The sequence below is a fragment of the Arvicanthis niloticus genome, chromosome 7 (assembly GCF_011762505.2).
Source record: "Arvicanthis niloticus isolate mArvNil1 chromosome 7, mArvNil1.pat.X, whole genome shotgun sequence".
In the NCBI taxonomy this organism is placed as follows: domain Eukaryota; kingdom Metazoa; phylum Chordata; class Mammalia; order Rodentia; family Muridae; genus Arvicanthis; species Arvicanthis niloticus.
The window spans coordinates 36,544,121-36,566,825 of record NC_047664.1 but is presented as its reverse complement, the minus strand read 5'-3'; the positions used below and the strand labels follow the sequence as shown (position 1 = coordinate 36,566,825).

General features: G+C 45.6%; 1 protein-coding gene across 1 annotated transcript; it reads left to right on the top strand.

The window, feature by feature from the left end:
• The first annotated feature begins 7 nt into the window (after positions 1-7).
• Sf3a1 (splicing factor 3a subunit 1) lies at positions 8-20,949 on the top strand. Its single transcript, XM_034508849.2, has 16 exons — positions 8-236; positions 745-866; positions 6,146-6,353; positions 7,489-7,746; positions 11,151-11,225; positions 13,065-13,215; positions 14,033-14,220; positions 15,080-15,197; positions 15,463-15,648; positions 16,347-16,468; positions 16,563-16,808; positions 17,347-17,554; positions 17,977-18,131; positions 19,087-19,188; positions 19,298-19,369; positions 20,374-20,949. Exons 1-16 carry the CDS (start codon positions 174-176, stop codon positions 20,473-20,475), a joined length of 2,376 nt encoding a protein of 791 aa, XP_034364740.1. The 5' UTR covers positions 8-173; the 3' UTR covers positions 20,476-20,949.
• The last annotated feature ends 1,756 nt before the right edge of the window (positions 20,950-22,705 follow it).

Genomic DNA, 22,705 nt, shown 5'->3' with positions numbered 1-22,705 from the left:
CGGGGCTGGAAGTGAGACACGGTGAGGGGGCGGGGCCGGAAGTGCCTCCGCGGCTTTTCTCTGGGTCGCCGCCATCTTGCCATTGAGTTGGTACCTCCGGGTGGAGTGCTTAACCTTTTTGTCGCACCGGTTGTCGCCACCGAGGCGGACTGGCAGCCCTGAGCGTCGCAATCATGCAGGCCGGACCCGTGCAGGCGGTACCCCCGCCGCCGCCAGTAGCCACTGAGTCCAAACAGGTACCGTGTCCCGTGCTCCTCCGCCTGCAGTCCTGCTGTAGGCCTCGTTCCTCCCCTCCCGCGCGGGCGCTGTAGCACTCCTGCTGGACGCTCAGGCCACCCTGAAGGACTTGGAGGGACTGCAAGTCCCAGGAGTCAGCGCGCTGCGTTGCCTTCTGGTCTCAAAAAGAACTCCCTAAACCGGACTTTTCAAAACTAGCCTGCGGATTTGCAGTTTCGGCTTCCTCTGGGGGGCTTATTTGAACCACGAAGCCTCTATTCTAAAGAGGGGAGCCAAGAAAACCATTCTTTTCCCTAGATTAGGAATGGCTGTATAAATACAATATGGCTAAGAAAACTTGCATTGTTTTGTTTATAACTGCTTCCTCAGATGCTAACCCAAGAGAGTCTGCAGGACAGGCATTCCTGTCAGTAGTATCATGGAGAAATGCCGAGGGCTGGTGTGTTTATGATATCCCAATCCAAGCCAGGGACTTGAAGACCTTACTTCCTTTTTCTGTTTTCACAGCCAGTTGAAGAAGAAGCATCATCAAAGGAGGATTCCACTCCTTCCAAGCCAGTGGTAGGGATTATTTACCCTCCTCCAGAGGTCAGGAATATCGTCGACAAGACTGCCAGTTTTGTGGCCAGGTAATAGCTGCTTCTGCATTGTGGGTCAAAGAAATTTTTAGTATAAAGTGCTTTTGAATCAGCACAAGGGCATCATGGGGTGTTTTAGAGGCTCTGCCGCAGTAGAGCAGTGAGGTGGGAGATAGATAGGACTGGTATTATTGATATACCACAACAGTAATCACAGTGAAAGCCATACCTAGCTATATAGTCACCAGGAATTTCTGCTTCCAAATCAAGCCTGAGGAAATTCCTAGTAGCTTCTTTGTGACTGGTGATATGTGTATGCTGTGTGTTTGAGCTGCTGGCCTGAAGAAAGAAGAAGAAAAGTTGATTATTCTCATTGTGAAAGGACTACTTTCCACAGATCCTCAAATGATGAATCAAGAGCCAGCTGTTAAACATGTTAGCTATCTTCCCAGGCAAGGTGAAAATTGCTCAGGATTTCTCTCAGCCTCCTCATCCCACATACTTCTGCATCCAAGCTTAGATGGAATCTTCTAAGGGCCATTTGACTCTCAGCGAACGGTCAACACATCTCCTGATTTAGGGCTTTACAGAGTACTCTTTTGGCAGCCGGCATCAGTATCCAGTCTGCAGATGTTTGGTTTGTCCTTAAATCCTTAAAAAAGAAAAATCCTATTACCACACTTAAAAAGGAGGTGATTTCACAATCAGTCTGGATTTCCAGCTTTTCTTGAACCAGACTGCTTCTTACATGGCAGTGCTGCTTGGCCCTGAACTGTTTGTGGAGCATGTGCTGTCCATGACCCACACATTGTCACTCCATTTAGGGAGTATCTTTACCACCTTGAATCATTTAATGATGTTTTATTCCTAACTTCCTAATAAAGTGAAGGATTAAAAAAGATTCTGATTGGTGTATTGTACAGTGTCCACTCCTCCACTCCATGAGAGTTCATACACTTTATGGGCTTTAATTAACTTGGGTTTTCACTTAAAGATGCCCTAAGAAAGCTCATTGAGTGTTACCTGTGATTGGCTAGTATTTCATAGTAACCTTGATGCCTTCCCTACTTTCTCCTGTGAGGCTAATAATTGGGGAAAGGCTGTTACATAAGGAATAAGTGCAATCTTACTGTGAGGACAACTCCTGCCAGCTGTTGTCACTGTTAGCTGTTTCCTTCTGTCCTTGGCATCCTTTTTTAGATGTGGTAATATCAACACATGTACTATTAGGTCTTGATTTTCTTGGCATGCTAAATTGTAAAAATTTCCTAATTACTTTTTAGTTTCCCTCATGGTGCATTCTTTCTATGGAGAGGGTGCAGAGTGTTCAGGCTATGTGTTTTCTTTTGAGACTGTTTCCAGTGTTTCCACTTGGTCAGTGAAGCTGTAAGAGGAGTTTGAACATTGTCTTTCCCTCTTAGGTGGTTTCTTTAGAAGAAACTCTATGTGAAACAGTGGTAGCTAAGAAAGCATTGAAAGCTTCAGAGGTTGTTGGGGAGACAGTTCAGTTCAGTTAAGGGCTTGTCACGAGAGTACAAGAGCTTGAGTTTGGATCCCATGATATATATCCCATGGATGCCCATGTTAAAGCAAGATTGAACAGTGGCTACATCTGGTAACCTCAGTAAGGGGGAATAGAGACTGACAGATTCCTGGAGCTCACTGGCTCCAGGAATTGTTACCATTAGCTGTTTCCTTCTGTCCTTGGCATCCTTTTTTAGATATGGTAATGTCAACACATGTACTATTAGGTCTTGATTTTCTTGGCATGCTAAATTGTAAAAATTTCCTAATTTTTGGTTTCCCTCATGGTGCAATCCAGTAGATTGCTGTGCTTCATATTCAATGAGAGAGCTTTGTCCTTTGCCTCAAAAACTAAGGTGGGGCCAGTGTATTCATGTGCTCTGAAGGTAGGAGCAGGTTGATCTGTGTTTTGGGCCACCCTGGTCTACACAACATTTCAGGAGAGCTGGGATGCATGAACCCTATCTAAAATAAATACGTAGATAAGTCTAAATAAGGCGGGGAATGATTGAGGAAAACAGTAGACATCATCCTCTGGCCTTCATGGGTATGGGTGCACACAAGTATGCACTTAGAAACATCTCAGGCAGTTTCCCAAGTAGCTTTCTGATAATTGTGTCATCCTCTGCTGCCACAGCCAAAAAAAAAAAAAAACAAAAAAAAACCAAAAAACCCCAAAAACAAAACTGACCACATCCTCTTAAAAAAATAAATACTTGTTACTGGGCATATTGATGCATACCAGTAATCTTGCTAGAATGGAATATTGGAAGCTAGAGACTAGCCTGGCTACATGGTGGGCTTTATTTTAATGAAGGAAATAGGAGCAGTGCCTCAGAAGTTAAGACCACTTTCTGCTTCTACACAGGACTTGAGTTTGGCTCCCAGGACCCATGTCAGGCAAATCACAGCTACAGAGTCTGAGTACCTACACGCATGCTCTCTAACATGCACACAGGCATACACAGAGTCTGAATGCCTACATGCATGCCCTTTAACATACACACAGGCATACACAGAGTCAATTTGCTTTTTCTTTCTTTTTTTAGAAAAGAAAAATGAAGTGGATTGTAGCTAGTCCTGGCACACACATACCTTCAAGTCCCATAATATGTGAGGCAGAGGCAGGTGGATGTCTGTGAGTTCAAGGCCAGCTTGGTCTTGTGAGTTTTATATCAATCAAGGCTAAAAAAAAACAAATAAAAAATGCGAGTTGATTGTGTAGCTTAGTGATTGAGTGTATGTCTCTATGTATAGGATATGAGTTCTATTTCTAGTAGTGTAAAAAATCTCACCATGTTTCCAGATGGGTTTTTATTCATGGTGATCATTTTTGTAGGAATTCTAAAATCTGAACTTGAGATGGCTCAGTGGAAATGTTTGCAACACAAGCAGTAAGACTTGAGCTTGCATCTCCAGCAATTGCAAAAAAAGCTTGGTGTGTGTGTCTGTGTGTTTCTGTCTCTCTGTCCATCCTCAGCCCTGATGAGTAAAGGTAGGCCACTCCTTGGGGCTTGCTGGTGGCCAGCCTGCCTAACCATAACCTTAATGGTGAGCTTCAGGTTCAGTGCAAGACCCTGTATCAAAGAATAAGAATGAAAATGATAGAGGAGGCTACTCACTGTTGGCCTCTGGTCTCCATGTGAGCACACACACATACATTTTCTCCCCTACCCCCTCAGAAATTGTAAATAAACTCGGAACTTGCTTTTGCATGCTTTACAGTGCAGGGACAGGTCAAAGTGTTGGTCTGAGAGAGCTGGTATTCAGGTCTCTGCTCTGCTAGGCTACATACTCAGGAGGCAGGCAGTGGGTATCTATCTGCAGCCAAGTCTGACTGAGTAAAAGGAGCTTTTTCTCTGTAGATGGGTCTTCTCATTCCTGCATTTTCCTGTCGAAAAGCTAAATTGGAAATTACCTTCAAAAAGCCCTGCCAGCTGGGCTGAGTTACAGTTAGGCTCTTCCGCTGAGATCTGTTTCTTGTGTTGGAGGATCTAATTCTAAAATTAACAGTAAGCCAATTGAGAGCACTGGAATTTCTTGGAATAAGTACATCTGCCTTCTCATATCTTCTTAAGTGTTCCCTGATGTGTAGAGACCATGGCTTAGGAGGCAGTACTGCAAGAGACAACCAGACCTACTTTTCTAGAAGCCAGTACTCTCTGTGGGCATTTTGCAGGCGTGGTGTAGGACCCAAATCTGTATCCATCCTGCTTGTGTATGGTTTGCATTACATAGGGAGGTAGGAAAATGCTTCTTTCCAAAGCATGAGGTTCTAGTTCGACTAGTGCACAGTCAAATTGAGACCTCATGATATTAGTCACATTTCAGGGTGTGACCAGAATTTGCTAGATGCTAAGCCTTCCACAGTCTGTGCACAGATCTGTTGTGATGGCTAATCTTAACCATAAAGTTGCCTGCATCTTGTTTTCTGCTCTGTTTAATTGACAGAACCCTGTGTGTGAAAGTCTGGAGAAAGGGTGGCTTGTCTGGCACTAGTTCCTGGAGCCTTGGCTTGGTATATTTGGGGCACCTCTGAATGCAGGCTTTTGGTCAGAGAATTGGAAAGCCCCATGGGCATCTCCTGATAGGCCAGTCATCTCCATTGTTGGTGGAACTACACCTTTTGAGCTACACAGTAGTAACTGCCCTCTGTGTTTGCAGGCCATTGTATTCAGAAAGTCTTGAACGTCTCCTTAAATACTACTTAAGTAAATCTTTTCAGTACTTGAAGATACAGAGGAAAAGTGATATTAGCCACATTTGACATGTGGGAAAATCAAAGCAATGAACATTTTGGAATCTTACTGTATTTGAGACTAAATAGTGAACAAGAAACTTGAAGGTGTCTGTATCTTGTGTCTTTTTAAGATTTGTGTGCCTTTTAGCTGACACAAATGTATATGTAAGTGTGATACTTAAAACTAGGTTTGGTGGCACACTTAACTGCACCTAGAAGTAAAGGCAGGCAAATCAGGAGTTCAGGGCCAATCCTTAGCCTGGACTTGTGAGACCGTATCTCAACAAACAAAAGAAAAAACTATGGCCTCTTAAGTTATATCTGTTCTAAAAATCAGGATTCTCCAAACATTTTTTTCATTATCCTGGAGGATGGCATTTCTTTAATGTGGGTATGTATTCATATGTGTGCATGACAGAAACACACATACACATGGATCAGAGTATAATTTGGTGAGAGTCAGTTCGCCCTTTTACCAAGTGGAGCCAGGAGATCAAACTCAGAGTGTCCATCTTGTCAGCAAGAACCTTTACCCACTCAAGCCACCACACCATGGCCTTATCCAGTATATGTACAGAAGATATAAATCTTGCAGATCAATTTTGTCCTCATTAGCCTCCCAGTAATAAATGAAGTTACTTTAGGCAGTATTTGGGCAAGGCATTAATACTAGCTGTTTGAGGTTTTTTTCTTTTTTTGTTTTTATGGAGCTTGGTACCAAATCCAGGGACCTTAGATACATGCTCTACAGTTAGGCCACATGCTCAGCCAAAGAGTAAATGTTTAATTACAAGAACTAAGAGATTGCTCACTTGTGGGTATTACAGAAGTGCCAGAGAGCTAAGGAACGGCTGTGGTGGAAGCAGTCAGGCCCACAGTGTGATGGCACTGACTGATTCCTAGATGCTGGAGGAGCAGTTCTGCTTTCTTGAGGGATGGACTGGTTTGGTGGGTGGGTGGTGGCACAGATGTTGAAATAGAAGGAGATTTGGGTCTGAGTAGTCACAGAGGTTGTGGTGGGACTCTTTCTTTGGTGTGTTGTTTAGCGCATTTTAATTTTTTACAGAAATGGGCCTGAGTTTGAAGCTAGGATTCGACAGAATGAGATCAACAACCCCAAGTTCAATTTCTTAAATCCCAATGACCCTTACCATGCCTACTACCGCCATAAGGTCAGCGAGTTCAAGGAGGGGAAGGCTCAGGAACCCTCAGCTGCCATCCCCAAGGTTATGCAGCAGCAGCAGCAAGCCACACAGCAACAGCTGCCCCAGAAGGTTTGGAGCCCAGCCCCTCTTCATGGGTTAGGGAGGAAGTAAGGACAGGCAGTGGGTGGGTGTAATTATCTCTGCTGTCCACAATCGCGGGGGGGGGGGGGGGGGGAGGGGGGGAGTTACCTTCAGCTTCCAGAACACTGGTTGGTGAAGCTCTGTCCTCCAGGCTCAGATCATGAAGAGCCCAACAGAACAACTGTTTAACCAAGGCTTATGATTTATTGATCCAAGGAGTGAGGGCTAATTGTAGTGAATGAGCAACCTTTTGGCCCAGCTGAGCTGAAGGAGGCGGTGAGCCTTGTACCCTTCCTTCCCTTCTGTTGGGGCTGCCCCAATACCTGGTTGGTGCTGGGGCCCAGGAGTGCTAACAGGCAAGAGTGTCAGTGAAGACAGAGAGGACCAGGGCATTTTGTCTGCTGGGTACAACTGGCCTGGTCTCATCATTTTGCACCTTTCTCAGACTTTTATGGAAAAGGCAACCTTTTATTTGGCCATGAGAAATAAAAGTTGAAGTCATGTTTGAAGACTTGTGTTACAACTGCTGCTTGTGCTGGGCAGTGGTGGCGCACCCCTTTAATCCCAGCGCTTGGGAGGCAGAGGCAGGCGGATTTCTGAGTTCGAGGCCAGCCTGGTCTACAGAGTGAATTCCAGGACAGCCAGGGCTATATAGAGAAACCCTGTCTCGAAAAACCAGAAAAAAACAAAACAAAAACAACTGCTGTTTGTAGGGCCTCAGGCTGTTGTGGTTTCTCATGCACACAAAGTACTCACAGTGCCTGTTTTCTCTTCTGCTTCTCTTGGAAGTCATTGATGCATTTTTTTTTTTTTTGCAGTGGGAATCACTACACACACAGGGACCTTACTGTATTTCCAGCCTCTTAAGTCAAATTTTACATCTGATTTCCTATATATATTTGCTATGTCTTTAAGCCTTTGATGTCAGGACTGGGGCAGAAATGTAGACTGTCTCACTTGAAGCAGATTAGGGGTTTGAGGCACAGTTGGGTGAGACACTGATGCCAGTCTTATAGCAAGTTACAGTGATGCTCACAATTAATAAAACAGTAGAGTCTGTGGCTATTCTGCTTCAGAGTTGGTTTACTCCTGTTCTGTTCTTGTTCTGCACTCTCTGTCTTAGGTCCAAGCCCAGGTGATCCAAGAGACCATAGTACCGAAGGAGCCCCCTCCTGAGTTTGAGTTTATTGCTGATCCTCCTTCCATCTCAGCCTTCGACCTGGATGTAGTGAAGCTGACAGCTCAGTTTGTGGCCAGGAATGGGCGCCAGTTTCTGACCCAGCTGATGCAGAAAGAGCAGCGCAACTACCAGTTTGACTTTCTCCGACCCCAGCACAGCCTCTTCAACTACTTCACAAAGCTGGTGGAGCAGTATACCAAGGTGCTGGTTTTGGGAATGGGATAGTATAGTATCTCATCACTGGGAATGCAGCATCCACTCTCTGTCAACAAGGATGTTTGCTTTGTGAGACATCTGGGGAAATGTGAATCCCAGGTTAATGTAAAGTCTTGATTTTTTTTTTTTTTTTTTTTTTTTTTTTTTTGGTTTTTCGAGACAGGGTTTCTCTGTGTAGCCCTGGCTGTCCTGGAACTCACTCTGTAGACCAGGCTGGCCTCGAACTCAGAAATCCGCCTGCCTCTGCCTCCCAAGCGCTGGGATTAAAGGCGTGCGCCACCACCGCCCGGCAAGTCTTGATGATTTAAAAAGATTTTATATATTTATGTGTATGAGAGAGAGAGAGAATGTGCGAGTATGTAGGTGCTTTTGTGCCTTGCCATGGAGCACGCTTGGCATCAGAAAACAGCTTTCAGTTCTCTCCTTCCATTGAAGATCAGACTTGGGACATCAGGCTTGCAGAGCAAGTGCTTTTACCCTATGAGCCATCTCATTGGCTCTAAATCTTCTTGTTTGTTTTGTTTGAGACAGGATTTTCTTTGTGTAACAGCTCTGGCTATCCTGGACTAGTTTTGTAGACTAGGCTGGCCTCAAAACTCGGAGAACCACCTGACTCTGCCTCTTGAGTGCTGGGATTAAAAGTGTGCCTTAAGTCTTGATTTCTATTGTTTGTTTGCCCTCCCTCCCTCTCTTCTTCCCTCCTCTCTCCCCCCCCTTTCCTTCCCCCTCTTTTTCTTTCTCTCTCTCTCTCTCTCTCTCTCTCTTTTCTCTCTCTCTTTCTTTCTTTCTTTCTTTCTTTCTTTCTTTCTTTCTTTCTTTCTTTCTTTCTTTCTTAAGATAGTATCTCACTGAGTAACCCCAACCCTGACTGACTCTTGAACTCATTATGTAAGCCAATCTGGCCTCAAATTCAGAGATCCTTTTAGTCTATGGGATCAAAGGCATGGGTCCCCACATCCAGCTTGTACTGTTATCTCTTTAAATACTTCTTGGTATTAAAGAGACATGTTTATAAACTGCTGTTATTAGGTGGCCATCTGTTGTGTGACAAGACTAGGTAGCACTATCTGCTTTTAGGTATCTGTGCATTGCCACTTGTCTGCTACATGGCCAGAGAAGCAAGCTCTTAACAGTTGCTTCCTGTTACCTAATTTAATCCTTACAGAAAGAACTTTTAAAGTGGCGTTTTACAACTTTCACAAGCAGAAACAGGCTAAGAAAGATGATTTCATGGGGCTCTAGTTATTCCCCAGTGGTAGAGCACTTCTCTAGCATGCATAAGGCACTGGATTCAGCACTGTTCTCTCGAAAAAAGACCAAAAAGGGATGAAGTGTGGTCATTCATGATTGCTGTGGTCTCAAGCTTGTAAGCAGTGTTCCAGAGACCCAAGTCTTTGTTATCTTTATCCTGTGGAATAACTTACATGAGGAAGAGTTCAGTATGAGTTTACTAACATTGAAGACACGCGTGCAGCATCTTCCCAAAGGGCCCTGATAATGTGTAAGGCAGCCAGTATTCTCAGTTATACTGGCTGGAGTCAAACAGACACTGGCACTTTTTTTTTTTACACTCTTAACCCTAGTTTGCACTGCTGCAGTCATGAATCAACACAGCAAGCCAGGCATGGTGGTGCACACCTTTAGTCCTAGCACTCTTTGTTGTTGTTGTTGTTTATTTATTTGTCAAAAGACTGGGTCTCCTCATGTAGTGTGGTTTCATTTGAAACTCACTGTGTAGACCAGGCTGACCTTGAACTCACAGAGGTCTGCCTGCCTGCCTCTACCTCCTGAATGCTGAAATCCCAGCACTGATGAGGAGGGAGGATCACTGAGTTCAAGGCTAGTCTGTGCTGCATAGTAAGTTCTAGGACAGCCTTGCCTGTAGACTAAAACTGTCTTTTAAAAAATCTGATAGAGTAATCTAATATTTAAAATTAATCAGAGAGCTGGATATAGTAGCTAACACTTCTAATCCAAGTTCTATGAAGATTGAGACATGAGGATTACTAGGAGCTCGAGGCCAGCCTGAGCTCTTAGAGGGACTTTGTCTTAACAATAAAATTTTTAAGATGTTACAAAGGCTATTCACCTGGTATAGGCTACCAGTGGCACATTTTCCTTGTTTTTTTGTTTTGTTTTTTTTTTGTTTGTTTGTTTTGTTTTTTGTTTTTTTTTAGTGGAATGGTCTACATCTATTGTTAATATTTAGAAACAATGTTAAGAGATCTAAGTTGAAAGGACTCGCTCTGAAGAATAAAGTGGGAAATATTTAAAAGTGTGTCTTTAGAAAATGACCAAATCTAGAATCTAGTAGAGCAGTAGATCGGTGACTGAAACCCAGAGCCCAAGGATTCTGTAAGTATGCAGTCTCAGGGGGTTGTGCATTTTTACATTTTGTTTTGTTTATTTTTATTTTATGTGTATGAGTGGTTCTGCACCACTTGTGTGTGGGGCCATGGACGTGAAAAGAGACTGTCAGATCCCTTGGGACTGTAGTTACAGATGTTTGTGAGCCGCCATGTGCGTGCTGAGAATCAAACACAGTCAGTCTTCTGAAGAAGAGGCACAACTCTTAGCTGCGGCTATCTCTTTAGCCTGCAGTATCAATTCTTAGTATGGCCTAGGTTCAATTTGAACTGTTTCCATAGTTAGAAGTTCTCAGATCTCTATTTTGTTACTTTTTGTTTCTTCCTCTAACTGCGGATATTGGCATTGACTCATAACTTGAAGACACTGGGGAAAGCTGTTCGACCAGATGGAGTCTAGGGGTGGGGTTCCAAGGAGGGGCAAGGTCAAATTGTGTTGCTTTGTGAGTAGAAGCAGATATTGCTGGGAGGATTGGAAGAGCTTTTAGAATAAAGGCAGTCAGGGTTCCGTTCCTCAGGAAATGCACGTTAGACATTATTTGTGGTTCTAGTAGTGAGAAGACAGGAATCTGTTTTGATGGAGATTCTTAGTAGGTAGGAGAATACAGGTAAGAGTCTGTCGGATGGCGATAGATACTCTAGGTAAAGGGTCTGGAAATGCTGGGTAGAAAGGGAAGATGTAGCTGCAGTCCTGAACTGGATAGCAGAGGAGGGCCTTTCATTTTCAAAATGATAGGTGGACATCAGTGTCACCTAAGCAACTATAACAGCATGTTCTAGGAAACCTGCCTATGGCTTAAGTACTTTCCTGGAAACGGCTTTCTCAAAAGGTGCTTTCCTAAGTGGTAGCATCAACATTTGGAGAAGGAAAAGCACATTCTAGTTGTTAAGTAACTTGCCCAAAACCCCACAAATGGAGCTGGGATCCATCTCTTGTGTCCTTTGATGGGCCTGGCAAGGCTGCCTGCCTCTTTGTCTTAGACTGTGTGTGATACATTGACAGTTGCTCTAATCCTCTTTCAGATCTTGATTCCACCCAAAGGCTTATTTGCAAAGCTCAAGAAAGAGGCTGAAAATCCCCGAGAAGTTTTGGACCAGGTAAACACAGGATTTCCTATTTCCAGGAACTAATGCAATGAGTTCTTTTTGTGTGGGCTTTGTTTTTGTTTGGAAACCATTTTTGAGGTAGTTCAAGTTGACTTTCCCTAATCTGAAAATTTTAACACTCCAGAATCTGAAGCTTTGTGAGCACCTACATGACACCAGAAATTCAAAATTTCACATCTGACCTCATATGATGGGTCATTTCCAAAATGGAGGTACACCAGTGTCATATAAAATTATCCTTCGCCGGGCGGTGGTGGCGCATGCCTTTAATCCCAGCACTTGGGAGGCAGAGGCAGGCGGATTTCTGAGTTCCAGAACAGCCCGGGCTATACAGAGAAACCCTGTCTCGAAAAACCAAAAAAAAAAAAAAATTAACCTTCAGGCCATGTGCATGAGATCAAGTACAGTATGTACAGATTGTATGTAATGGTGTTCAGGTTTAGACATGGGTTGTATCCCTGGGATATCTAACTTATTATGTCTATGTAGATATTCCAAAATTAGAAACATCTCTAAAAACAAACACCAAAGCATCTCAGGTGAGGAATGGTCAGCCTGAACCTAGGCCTGGGCTGCTGAGAAGAAAAGCCTGTGGTGTCTACAAAGGCCAAGTCCGCTTTGTTCTCTCCAGAAGCTTTAGCTAGTGTCTCTTTCCTACTCTGGGCAGAAAACTATCTCCCTAAGCAGACCCCTGGGTGATGGATTCCATTTTTAAGTTACCAGGTTTTCACAGATAAGCAGGCATATTGGTACTGCTTGGTTTTAACTGAGACAGCTGTTTCTTAGACTCTCAGATTAGGGCTGCTTTTGAAGATGCCAGGTTTTCTTTTTAAATTTTTCAAATGTTTACCAGATATAGTGTTTCACCTCTAATCCAACCACAAGTTCACAAGTTCCAGGCCACTCAGAGCTACAGCATGAGATTCTTTCTCAAAAAACAAAGCCTTCCCCACACCTCCAAAAGCCTTTTTCAGTTTCATACATGTAAATGTGATTTTTAGATGTCTTTGCCCCTCCCTCTTTATTTTCTTTCATTTTCCCTGCATCCTCTACTCTGCTCCAACTTTCATGTCATCTTGGGGTGGGAGGGTGACCTACTGAGTTGAGTGGAGTTGTTTACAAGAACGTGGGATGAGACATTTACTGGAGTGCGGCCAGTTTATCAGGGATTACACCACTGAAGAAAATGACACCCTTAACCTAAGCCACCAGCAGTCCCTCAAGGAGGGATGCCTCTCTTCCAGTTTTGATTACGTGCTGGTGGGTCCAGGGCTGTGCAGGTAACTGCAGCTGCAGTGAGTTTGAGTGCAGTAGCTGTGTTGTGTCCAGAAGCTGACTTTTCTGCACATCTCCCGTCTTCTGGTTCTTACACTCTGTTATTCTCTCTTCTACAAATGTTCACTGTGCCTAGGAAGGGGTACTATGAATGTCCTGTTGTACTGAACATACCACTCTCATTTTTCTCCAGCATGAGTCTGCATTGACTGCTGCAGAGTGTAAGAAGTTTCTCTGCTGAGAACTAATCATGATATAAACTTTGAACACTGTAACAACATGATCACCTCAGAAAAAAATAAAGGGTGTGGGGGGATGTGATTGGTTCCCCCAGGGCCTATGATATGCAGCCACTTACAGCAGCCACTAACCTGTGACGAGCTTTACAGTACCAGTTACTAGGTTTTCCTGCATTTTTACTGCAAGAAAGTTGGCTGCTGTGAGCACAGAATTCTTTTCTAACTCTGGTGGAAGTTCCCCTTGTGAACATAGGTACAGCTCCGTCTGAAAGATGTCATGAAGCGTCATTGTAATTGCTATTTCCTATCTCCATAGGTTTGTTACCGAGTAGAATGGGCCAAATTTCAGGAACGTGAGAGGAAGAAGGAAGAAGAGGAGAAAGAGAAGGAGCGAGTAGCTTATGCTCAGATCGACTGGCATGATTTTGTGGTGGTGGAGACAGTGGATTTTCAACCCAATGAGCAAGGTTGGTCTGGCAAGAGAGTGAGTGCCTCCAGGTGGGGGCCAGGAACCCTCATGGTCCCAGGGAGCAGCAGAATTAGGCACAGGACTTGATTAGTATTTGTTGCTCTCTATTTCAGATGGTTTCATTTGCCCAAGTTAAATGTAATTCAACAGCTAATTACTATGTTAGGCTCTGATATCCTCTGTAGCTAATGAAATCAGACAGTTCTGCAGCCTCTGGGGAGCTCACAGACAGAATAAGGATGACCTTTTCTTTTTTTCTTCTCTTACTTTGTTTTGTTTTTGTCCTGAGACAGCTCATGTTAGTGTTTCCTAGAGGAACAGAACTCATTAGAATGAATCCGTGTATATAAAAAGAGCATCAGAGGCCATGATCTAGTGACAGAAATTCCAGGAGGCTGGATGTCTCAGCCGGTCTTCATTGGAAACTTAACTAGGGAAAGAATGCTTTAGCAGCAGGATACGCAGACTTTCCAAGAGTGTGAGCAAGCAGGTGAGAAACACAAGCTTCCTTCCATGTCCTTTCACATAGGCCGTCACTAGAAGGCATGGCCCAGATTAGGATGTGTCTTTCCACCTAAAATCCCTCACAGGTCCAGCTGCTTGGGTTTTAGATAATTCCAGATGTAGTCAAGTTGATAACCAAGAATAGCCATCACACAGAGTCTCTATGTAGCCCTGGCTGGCTTAGAACTTGCTGTATAAACCAGGCTGCCTACAAACTTACAGAAAATCCACTTGTCTTAACCCTCCAAGTGTCAGATGCAAAGCTGTTGCTTGCAACACAGCTTTTCTCTGAATACTTCTCACCCTTTTAGGAAACTTTCCACCCCCAACAACTCCGGAGGAACTGGGAGCTCGGATCCTCATTCAAGAGCGCTATGAGAAGTTTGGGGAAAGCGAGGAAGTGGAGATGGAGGTTGAGTCAGATGAAGAAGATCAAGAAAAGGCTGAGGAGACTCCTTCCCAGCTGGACCAAGATACTCAAGTACAGGACATGGATGAGGTAAATTCCTAGGTAGTTTTAACTTGACCTTTTTCTGGAACCAAGGAAGTTGGGTGTTCTCCTAGTACAAGGTTCTATTCTTTTTCAGACTCAAAAGGTTGTGAGCTCGGGAGAAACCTCACAAATGTTTAAGCCCAGGCAGCATATTACTTGTTTCTAGCTCAGAAACAAAGATTGGGTCATGGGAAGCATCTGAAAGCTTTGCCAGCCTTGTATAGTTTATGGCCTTCCCTTTGGCTCAGCGTCCCTGGTCCCCAGTCGTCCTCCACCAGCCCTACTAGGGAATCATCACCCTGTGCTTTGATGCCTTTCTAGTACTTGGACCTACAAGATCACTAGTTTCCAAGCTTGTCTAAACGTAGCCTACACATCCTTTCAGATATTTCTAACCTCTTCCAGCTTGACCCGCCAATGGGCACAGAATCCTGAGCCAAACTGCTCTCCCCACTCTGAAAGAATTTGTGTACAGCTTTGAGAAGAAAGGGCCCCAGTGTCTGTGGGAATTGACTTTTCCTCCTTCTCCCAGCATTGCTCTGGGAGCAGCTACCATTGAGCGCTGACTTGGCTCCTGTATTTCTCCCCTGGATGTGAAGTGCGCTTGGCCTCTTGGGACTGCCTGGTGCCAGCTGCTGGAAATGCCTGGGAGGAGTGTTAGCACCATGGCCTCGGATGTTCCCATTCATGTTGTGAGGAAGCAGCTTGGCCTGCTGCCGCCTGACCTTAGCTGCCCCAAGAGACTCAGCACATGGATTGCCTGGCAGGGACTAAGGCTCCTTGCCACCCTGAGAGTTGCCATGATTTTGAGCTTTGGGGAAGTGGCCTTTTATCTCCTGAGTTGTGACATTGCTTTGCTTTTTAGGGTTCAGATGATGAAGAAGAAGGACAGAAAGTGCCTCCACCCCCAGAGACACCCATGCCTCCACCTCTGCCCCCGACACCAGACCAAGTCATTGTGCGAAAGGACTATGATCCCAAAGGTAAGGTCCTACCTCCCAGTCTTTGTGATATTAAAGAAAGTCCTGAATGGTCTTGTGTGTTTTCAGATTGGCTGTTTCTTAGGAGAGCATGAGGTGACCTGTATGCTACAGGCCTCATGGTGGGAAAGTGTAGTCATCTTCAGTTTCGGGTTCCTGGTATTAGAGTGGCAGCGAGTAGATGTTTCCAGTGAATGGTGTCTGACTACACCACTGTGTTAACCCAGCTACCATCTAGTATTCTCACTTAGACATCTCTCTCTTCTAGCTTCCAAGCCCCTTCCTCCAGCTCCCGCTCCTGATGAGTATCTTGTATCCCCCATCACTGGGGAGAAGATTCCTGCCAGCAAAATGCAAGAACACATGCGCATTGGGCTTCTTGACCCCCGCTGGCTGGAGCAGCGGGACCGCTCCATCCGAGAGAAGCAGAGTGATGATGAGGTTTACGCACCAGGTGAGATGGCGGTTCCCAGCCCATAGCTTGCTTTATGCGGACACAGCATGGGTAAGGTCAGTGAGAGTTTGGGAGGTAGGTGTAGCCTATGGTATTGCAAAAGATACATGTATTTTCCAGGGCACTGTAGAGGAATCCTTCAAAATCTGGCACTGGTGGCAGGGATGTCACTTGTCTGCTGGTATCCAATAACAAGATCTGACAATAGGAATACTTACTTACTCCTTTGTTCTTTTGAACTTGTGATTAAATTCTCTCTCCTTGAGTGACACTCGCTAATTAATCTTACTGCCAAGTAGGATAGGGCTGGATGAGATGGTGTGCACCTTTAAACCCAGTACTCTGGAGGCAGAGGCAGGTGGATCTCTTTAAGTTCGAGGCCAGCCTGGTCTGCATAGAGAATTCCAGAACAGCCAGGACTAAATAAGTGACCTTGCCTTTGTGGGGTGGGAGGTGGGTGTGCTGCCTAGGGCTAGGGACTTGGTCTCTGGTCCTGTTGATAGAAGTTGGACAAGCACCATGTCTTTAGGCTTAAAGCTACTCTGGCAACCCTCCCCAGACCCAGAGGATGAGTGACATGTTGGGGCCCATAGCCTGTGCTGTGGATCCAGTCTCTACTGTACATTCTTAGAAAGCTGCTGACTTGTCAGAAGGGCACTTTGCTTAGTTTCCCTTTCTTGCCATTTTGTTGTGTACAGGTCTGGATATTGAGAGCAGCTTAAAGCAGTTGGCTGAGCGACGTACTGACATCTTTGGGGTAGAAGAGACAGCCATTGGTAAGAAGATTGGTGAAGAGGAGATCCAGAAGCCAGAGGAAAAGGTGCAATTCCAGTGAATCCTAATGTCTTCCCTGCCCTCTGTCTGCCACATGTGGGTTGGTTCATGACAAGCTATGTCTTTGCTTTCCCATGCAGGTGACTTGGGATGGCCATTCAGGCAGCATGGCCCGGACCCAGCAGGCTGCCCAGGCCAACATCACCCTCCAGGAGCAGATTGAGGCCATCCATAAGGCCAAGGGCTTGGTGCCAGAAGATGACACTAAGGAGAAGATTGGCCCTAGCAAGCCCAATGAAATCCCTCAGCAGCCACCGCCTCCATCTTCAGCCACCAATATCCCCAGCTCAGCACCTCCCATCACATCAGTGCCCCGGCCACCTGCGGTGAGTCAGAGGCCACCCTGTGACCGAATGTTTTAAACCTTGGTCCTTACGGTGGGATGATGCTCTCTTGTGGGAAGGGCACCTATTTTACAGTAGGGCCCGCATGCTATAGTGGGCAGTGTTTGAAAGAAGAATCAAGTTGAAAGTGGAAACTTCTAACCTCATCTTCCACTTCAGAGGAGATTTGGATTAGGGAGTGAGCTGAGTGGCAAATGGGGGAAGCAGATTTGAGGCAGAGAAGGGCTGTGGGCTTAATAGGTTTTTGAGAACTGATGGTCTATTCAGGAAATGAGGGCAAAGTTAGCCTCTCTAATGGTACTGTCTGCCGTGAATTGCTGGTTGAATCTGAACCACTAAGTCCCAAGTAGAAAGAGTATTAACCTGTAACATCAAGTTTCTATCATGGGCCTGAGGTGAAACTTCAATCTCAGTGATAAGCAGTCCAGGTTGTCCAATCTCTATCATAAGTGGCCAGTTGGTGTGTCCCTGAAGCTGAGCCTTGGCTTCCTGTGACTTGTGTGTCTCCTCCCACCCTCAGATGCCACCTCCAGTTCGTACCACTGTTGTATCTGCAGTACCTGTCATGCCTCGGCCACCCATGGCATCTGTGGTCCGGCTGCCCCCAGGCTCAGTGATCGCCCCTATGCCACCCATCATCCATGCACCCAGGATCAACGTGGTACCTATGCCTCCTGCAGCACCTCCCATCATGGCACCCCGCCCACCTCCCATGATTGTGCCAACAGGTCGGTCTGTAGTGTTGCTTTCTCATCTCATGGGTTAGTCCACAAAGCTGTGGTTGGTCTTAATGACAGGTATTCCCACTGAGTATCCATCCCAAAGGAAATCTCAACTGGGAACTAGGAGCCATATTTCTTATGAGAGACAAGAGACTGAGATGGCATAGTTAGTGTGTCTACATTTAGTGGTCAGGTCCTTGACAGGCCCAAAAGCCTGACATAACTGGCTGACCTTGCCCTGCCTCTCCAGGCAGCCTCCCAAGGCTCCTGCCAGTGAATGTGCTGAGTGACAGACTCATCAAGGCATGGCACTTCACACCTCTAAGGAGTAAAGCCTTGAAATCACCCAGCAAAATCTCCCCAGTCCTGCCTCTTGCGCCTCTTCACCTCTTTTGTACTCATTGGGCGACTGTACTGTGTCTTTGTAGCCTTTGTGCCTGCCCCACCTGTGGCTCCAGTCCCAGCCCCAGCTCCAATGCCTCCCGTACACCCCCCACCTCCTATGGAAGATGAGCCTCCATCCAAGAAACTAAAGACTGAGGACAGCCTCATGCCTGAGGAAGAGTTCCTGCGCAGGAACAAGGTCTGTGACCCAGAATGCTGCCTGTGCCCTGTAGTAGTTGGCAGCAGCATGGGTTACCCAAGCCCCAGTTATGTTCCAGTCCCATACTGTTAGTCTCTGGGATGTCAGTCAGCCATGAGAAACTTCTGGGTATGTTTGTAATGGGAAGTTAATAGCTGGGAGATGAGAAGGTGCTAGTGGTAGTTCTGGTAGTGTGGAATTTTATGGAGTTGCAGGTGCTGACACATTATCACACTACTGAAGTGACAGGATCACTAAACCAGCTGTAGGAAGTCTCGGCACAGTTCTTAAATTCAGATCTCCCCTGTCTCTGAGAAGGTGCCCGTTAGGGTAGGATTCTGCTGGCATTCTGGAACAAGGATCCTGCAGTGGCACTGGTGGTCTCTGACAAAGCTGTTAGGCTTCGGTGAGAAGGCAGTAACAGTCCCAGCTCCCAAGAGATTTTGGCCCGTAAATTTGACAGAATTTTATTTTTCCAAGACTAATGTCTGTTAATTCCTTGAGCACTTACCAAAGGTTCAGACAGTTTTCTTCATGGTCCCAGCAGTCTGTTTCATACAAGCATGTAGCGTTGAGCTCAGGTGTCTTGTCTGCTGAGTTTGAACCCAGTACTCAGACCATACTTACCCTACTGGTTCTTGAGATTGCAGAATTCACTGGAAAGCACAATGGGTCTATTTAAGGAACAGGAATGAAACAGTATAATATACACTTACAGTCTCAGAACTCTAGAGACAGGAGGTTTGAGGCCAGCCTAGGCTAGCCCTGACCGCTTCCTTTAAGCCTGTCTAGAAAAATAAAAGAGAAGAAATGAAGCCTTATGTGTTGTCACACCTGGCATCAGCAGTAATGGGCAAGAGGGGCAGGAGTCATTGTTTGTATGAGCCACTGTTAGCAGAGCATAGCTCCTGATTGGCTTGAGCTTTTCCAGGCATAATGAGCACTGCATTTGCAGGGTCCAGTGTCCATCAAAGTGCAGGTACCCAACATGCAGGATAAGACGGAATGGAAGCTGAATGGTCAGGGGCTGGTCTTCACTCTCCCACTCACAGACCAGGTATGTTTTGCCACCTCCAATTGGTACAGGTGCTTGGGTGTCAGTGGGTTGGGTCAGCTTTTTCCAGATGGTCAACAAGGGAATGAATGGACTTTCTTTGATCCCACAGGTCTCTGTCATCAAAGTGAAGATTCATGAAGCCACGGGCATGCCTGCAGGGAAACAGAAACTACAGTATGAAGTAAGCATGGGTAGCTTGTCCTGCCCCTGAGGTTCCAACTCCTTTACCATCCCTGAAAAAGTACAAAGTAGGATGGAAAGAGACCTGGATATAGCCATCCTAGAAATGATACAGCTAGAATGCTGCGGCAGATGAATCTGATAGTTCTGGATTCTGACAGCACAGTCAAATTCAGGGTCTAAAAACCTTTGTCTCAGTATGTGGATGGAGACCAGCCCAGTGATGTGCTCTTTTGTTTGTTTTTTTGAGAGGGTGTTTCTCTGTGTAGCCCTGGCTGTCCTGGAACTCACTCTAGACCAGGCTGGCCTCGAACTTAGAAATCTGCCTGCCTCTGCCTCCCAAGTGCTGAGATTAAAGGGGTGCGCCACCACTGCCCAGCCAGTGATGTGATCTTAGACAGCCTGGTTGTCTAAGATATAGATGCAAAGGCTTCTTCAGGTTTTCTGGGGCCTCTTCTCTTCCTCTGTAAAATAGGGTGTTGAATAAGGTAACCACTAAAGGCCTTTTGACCTGAGAAGTCGGCTGTGCCTTATAGTTGGTCATGGCTAGCATCTTGGAAAGTTGAAAACTAAACTACATGTTGACAAAGTCCCTTACTTTGCATCTGTTGGGAGAGAGGGATGGACGGAGGGAGGAAAAAAAGGTGTTCTAGAAGAAGCCAAAGTTCCATACTTCACTGATCTCCTGACCTTCCCTTAAGCCTCCATATTGGAGAAGCCTAGAATATTCACACAAGCTTAGTTATGTGAGACTGCATGTGGTCAAAGACAGGTGGCATACATTAATACATTTGTCTGGCTGGGCGATGGTGGCGCATGCCTTTAATCCCAGCACTTGGGAGGCAGAGGCAGGTGGATTTCTGAGTTCGAGGCCAGCCTAGTCTACATAGTGAGTTCCAGGACAGCCTGGACTACACAGAGAAACCCTGTCTCACAAAACAAAACAAAACAAAACAAAAACAAAAACAAACAAACAAACAAAAAACCAAGACATTTGTCTTCCAGGGCATCTTCATCAAGGATTCCAACTCCCTGGCTTACTACAACATGGCCAGTGGTGCTGTCATCCACTTGGCCCTCAAGGAGAGAGGCGGCAGGAAGAAGTAGCAAGAGATACCTGCAATTGGACTCCTGCCATTGTACCTTCTTCCACCACCAATTCCAGGAGTTTCCCTGGGACCTCAGGCACAGCCTGGGCATTTGTTTCCCTCCAAGCCAGTCTGAATATCTTGTTTCAATTCTGGATTGGGGGGTCCTTCAAGGAAGCCCATTAGGAATTAAAAACCCAGGATTGTCCCACAGGACAGTTTCATAATATCAAGTGATGCTTGGCTAATAGAATATGGTTACTACCATTCATCATTTTGTATTATTCTTTGGTCTCTAATAAACCTCTTGAAGCCAGGCATGGTACATGCATGCCTGTGATCCTGGGACTTGGGAGGTGCGGGCAGAAGAACTGAATGTTCAAATTCACCTTGGCTGTACAGCTTGAGGCCAGCCTGGGCTGTGTGAGATACCGTGTTAAATTTCTTTCTTTCTTTTTTTAAAATTAAAAACCAAACACCTCTTGGGCCCTCATGGAAGCAGTTTGTCCTTGTCATCCACAGACTAGCTTAGAAAGCTCTGCCATTCTTACCTATGTCAGGAATAGATAGTGCACAACAACTGTCCCAGGGACAAAGGAATTTTCAAATCGATTAAGAGGGAGACAAATGGGTCTGTCCCTTAACACAACTGTGGCCACTGCACGGTGTTGGTGAGCTTGGGGTCACTATACATTTTTGCTGCCATCGTGTCTTTCAAGTATTTCTTCTAAAAAGCATTATGGGCTGGGGAGGTGGCTTGGTGAGTAAAGTGCTGAAGGTGCAAGAATTGATGTAAAAGCCACTAGAATAAGCCACTGCTACCCCTGTGCACTAGGAGACAAGACTGAGCCTAAGCCGCCCGTGAAGAAGACCTGTAAAGCCGGGTGGAAGGCAAGGGCAAACCCATGACTGTCTTCTGATCTTCCACATGTTTACCACAGCATAGCTCTATAGAGCTATACACGTTTTATATTTCTAAAGCTTGGTACCCTCCACCATGTAGTAGCCATAGAACAAGGACCAGTAGCTTTTTTCATGCCTCAGATCACCCATCACTTGATGGGCATAGCAGTTTTAGTGGTTTGCTCCAGGGTGGGCAAAGGCTGTTCTTTACGATGTGTGTGGTTTAATTGTGCCAAATCCACGTCCTGACCTAAGGGCCTTGTATCTAGTTTACTACTACTGTGTTGTGTTTGGGTTGGTTTTTGTTGTTGTTGTTTTCTTTGGTTTTGAAATAGCTCCCCTGGAACTTGCTATATAGACTAGGCTGGTTTTGAATATACAGAGAAGTCAGCCTGCTTCTGCCTCCCAAGTGCTGGAATGAAAGGTGTGGGCCAGCAGGCTTGACACTGCTTCCTGTTCAGACACTTGTGTAGTCCTCGTGTGATTATTCTTGTTTAAGGTACTAAGGGCAAGTCACATGCCCACCATCCCATGGCTCAAAGATGAAGAGTAAGTCCAAAACATGTGCCTTACTCTTGGTCACTAACTGAGGTCCTGATGTAGGTTACTATTTTTGGAATTATGCTCTTGCAGAGGCATAGGTGCTGCTGTGTGTATCCAGAGTGTCCAGAGTGTGTGTGTGTGGGGGGGGTGAGAGGTGAGAGCTTGTTGATGAGCTGTAAACAAAGCTGATTTCTGTTTTGAGGATTACACATGCTGAAAGCTTTTGAGAGTTCCCAGTACCTTTTCTTTTGTGGTCTCAGGAAAAGAACACACTCAGGATCACAGAAGCAATTTTCTAGTCCTCAATCTACTCCACCTTTTCCTCCCAGCCCTGGCTTAGGCAGCTCCTCTACACCAGTCACTTGGCTCCATTACACATTTCTAGGCCCTCACATGTAACATCATTGATGTCATGCTAGTCTGTACCCTGTGTGACATTTGCCTCTCACCTGGTTGCCAGAAGTTTGCCTAGGGACTAGTGCAAAATCTGGTTTGTTGGTGTGTTTTTCAGGTTTAGGGGCCTGAAACAAGCTCACTGCTAGACACTAATTGGGCAGCACCAGAAATCCCCTGGAGGAATTTCTAGAAAGGGGGGGGGGTGCTGTGTGTGGGAGGGACATCAGGAATCCTCAGAGAATCCCATACCCAAGAACTCCTTTTTGTTATTAGGGACATGGCATTGTGTCAGGGCATATGCCTCTGCAGACTGACTGGCAAAGCCCACAGTGGTTCTGTGGCTGAGGCAATGACATGAGACCAGGAATGCGACTGGGTAGAATGCAAGTGAATGGGCCCTTTGATCC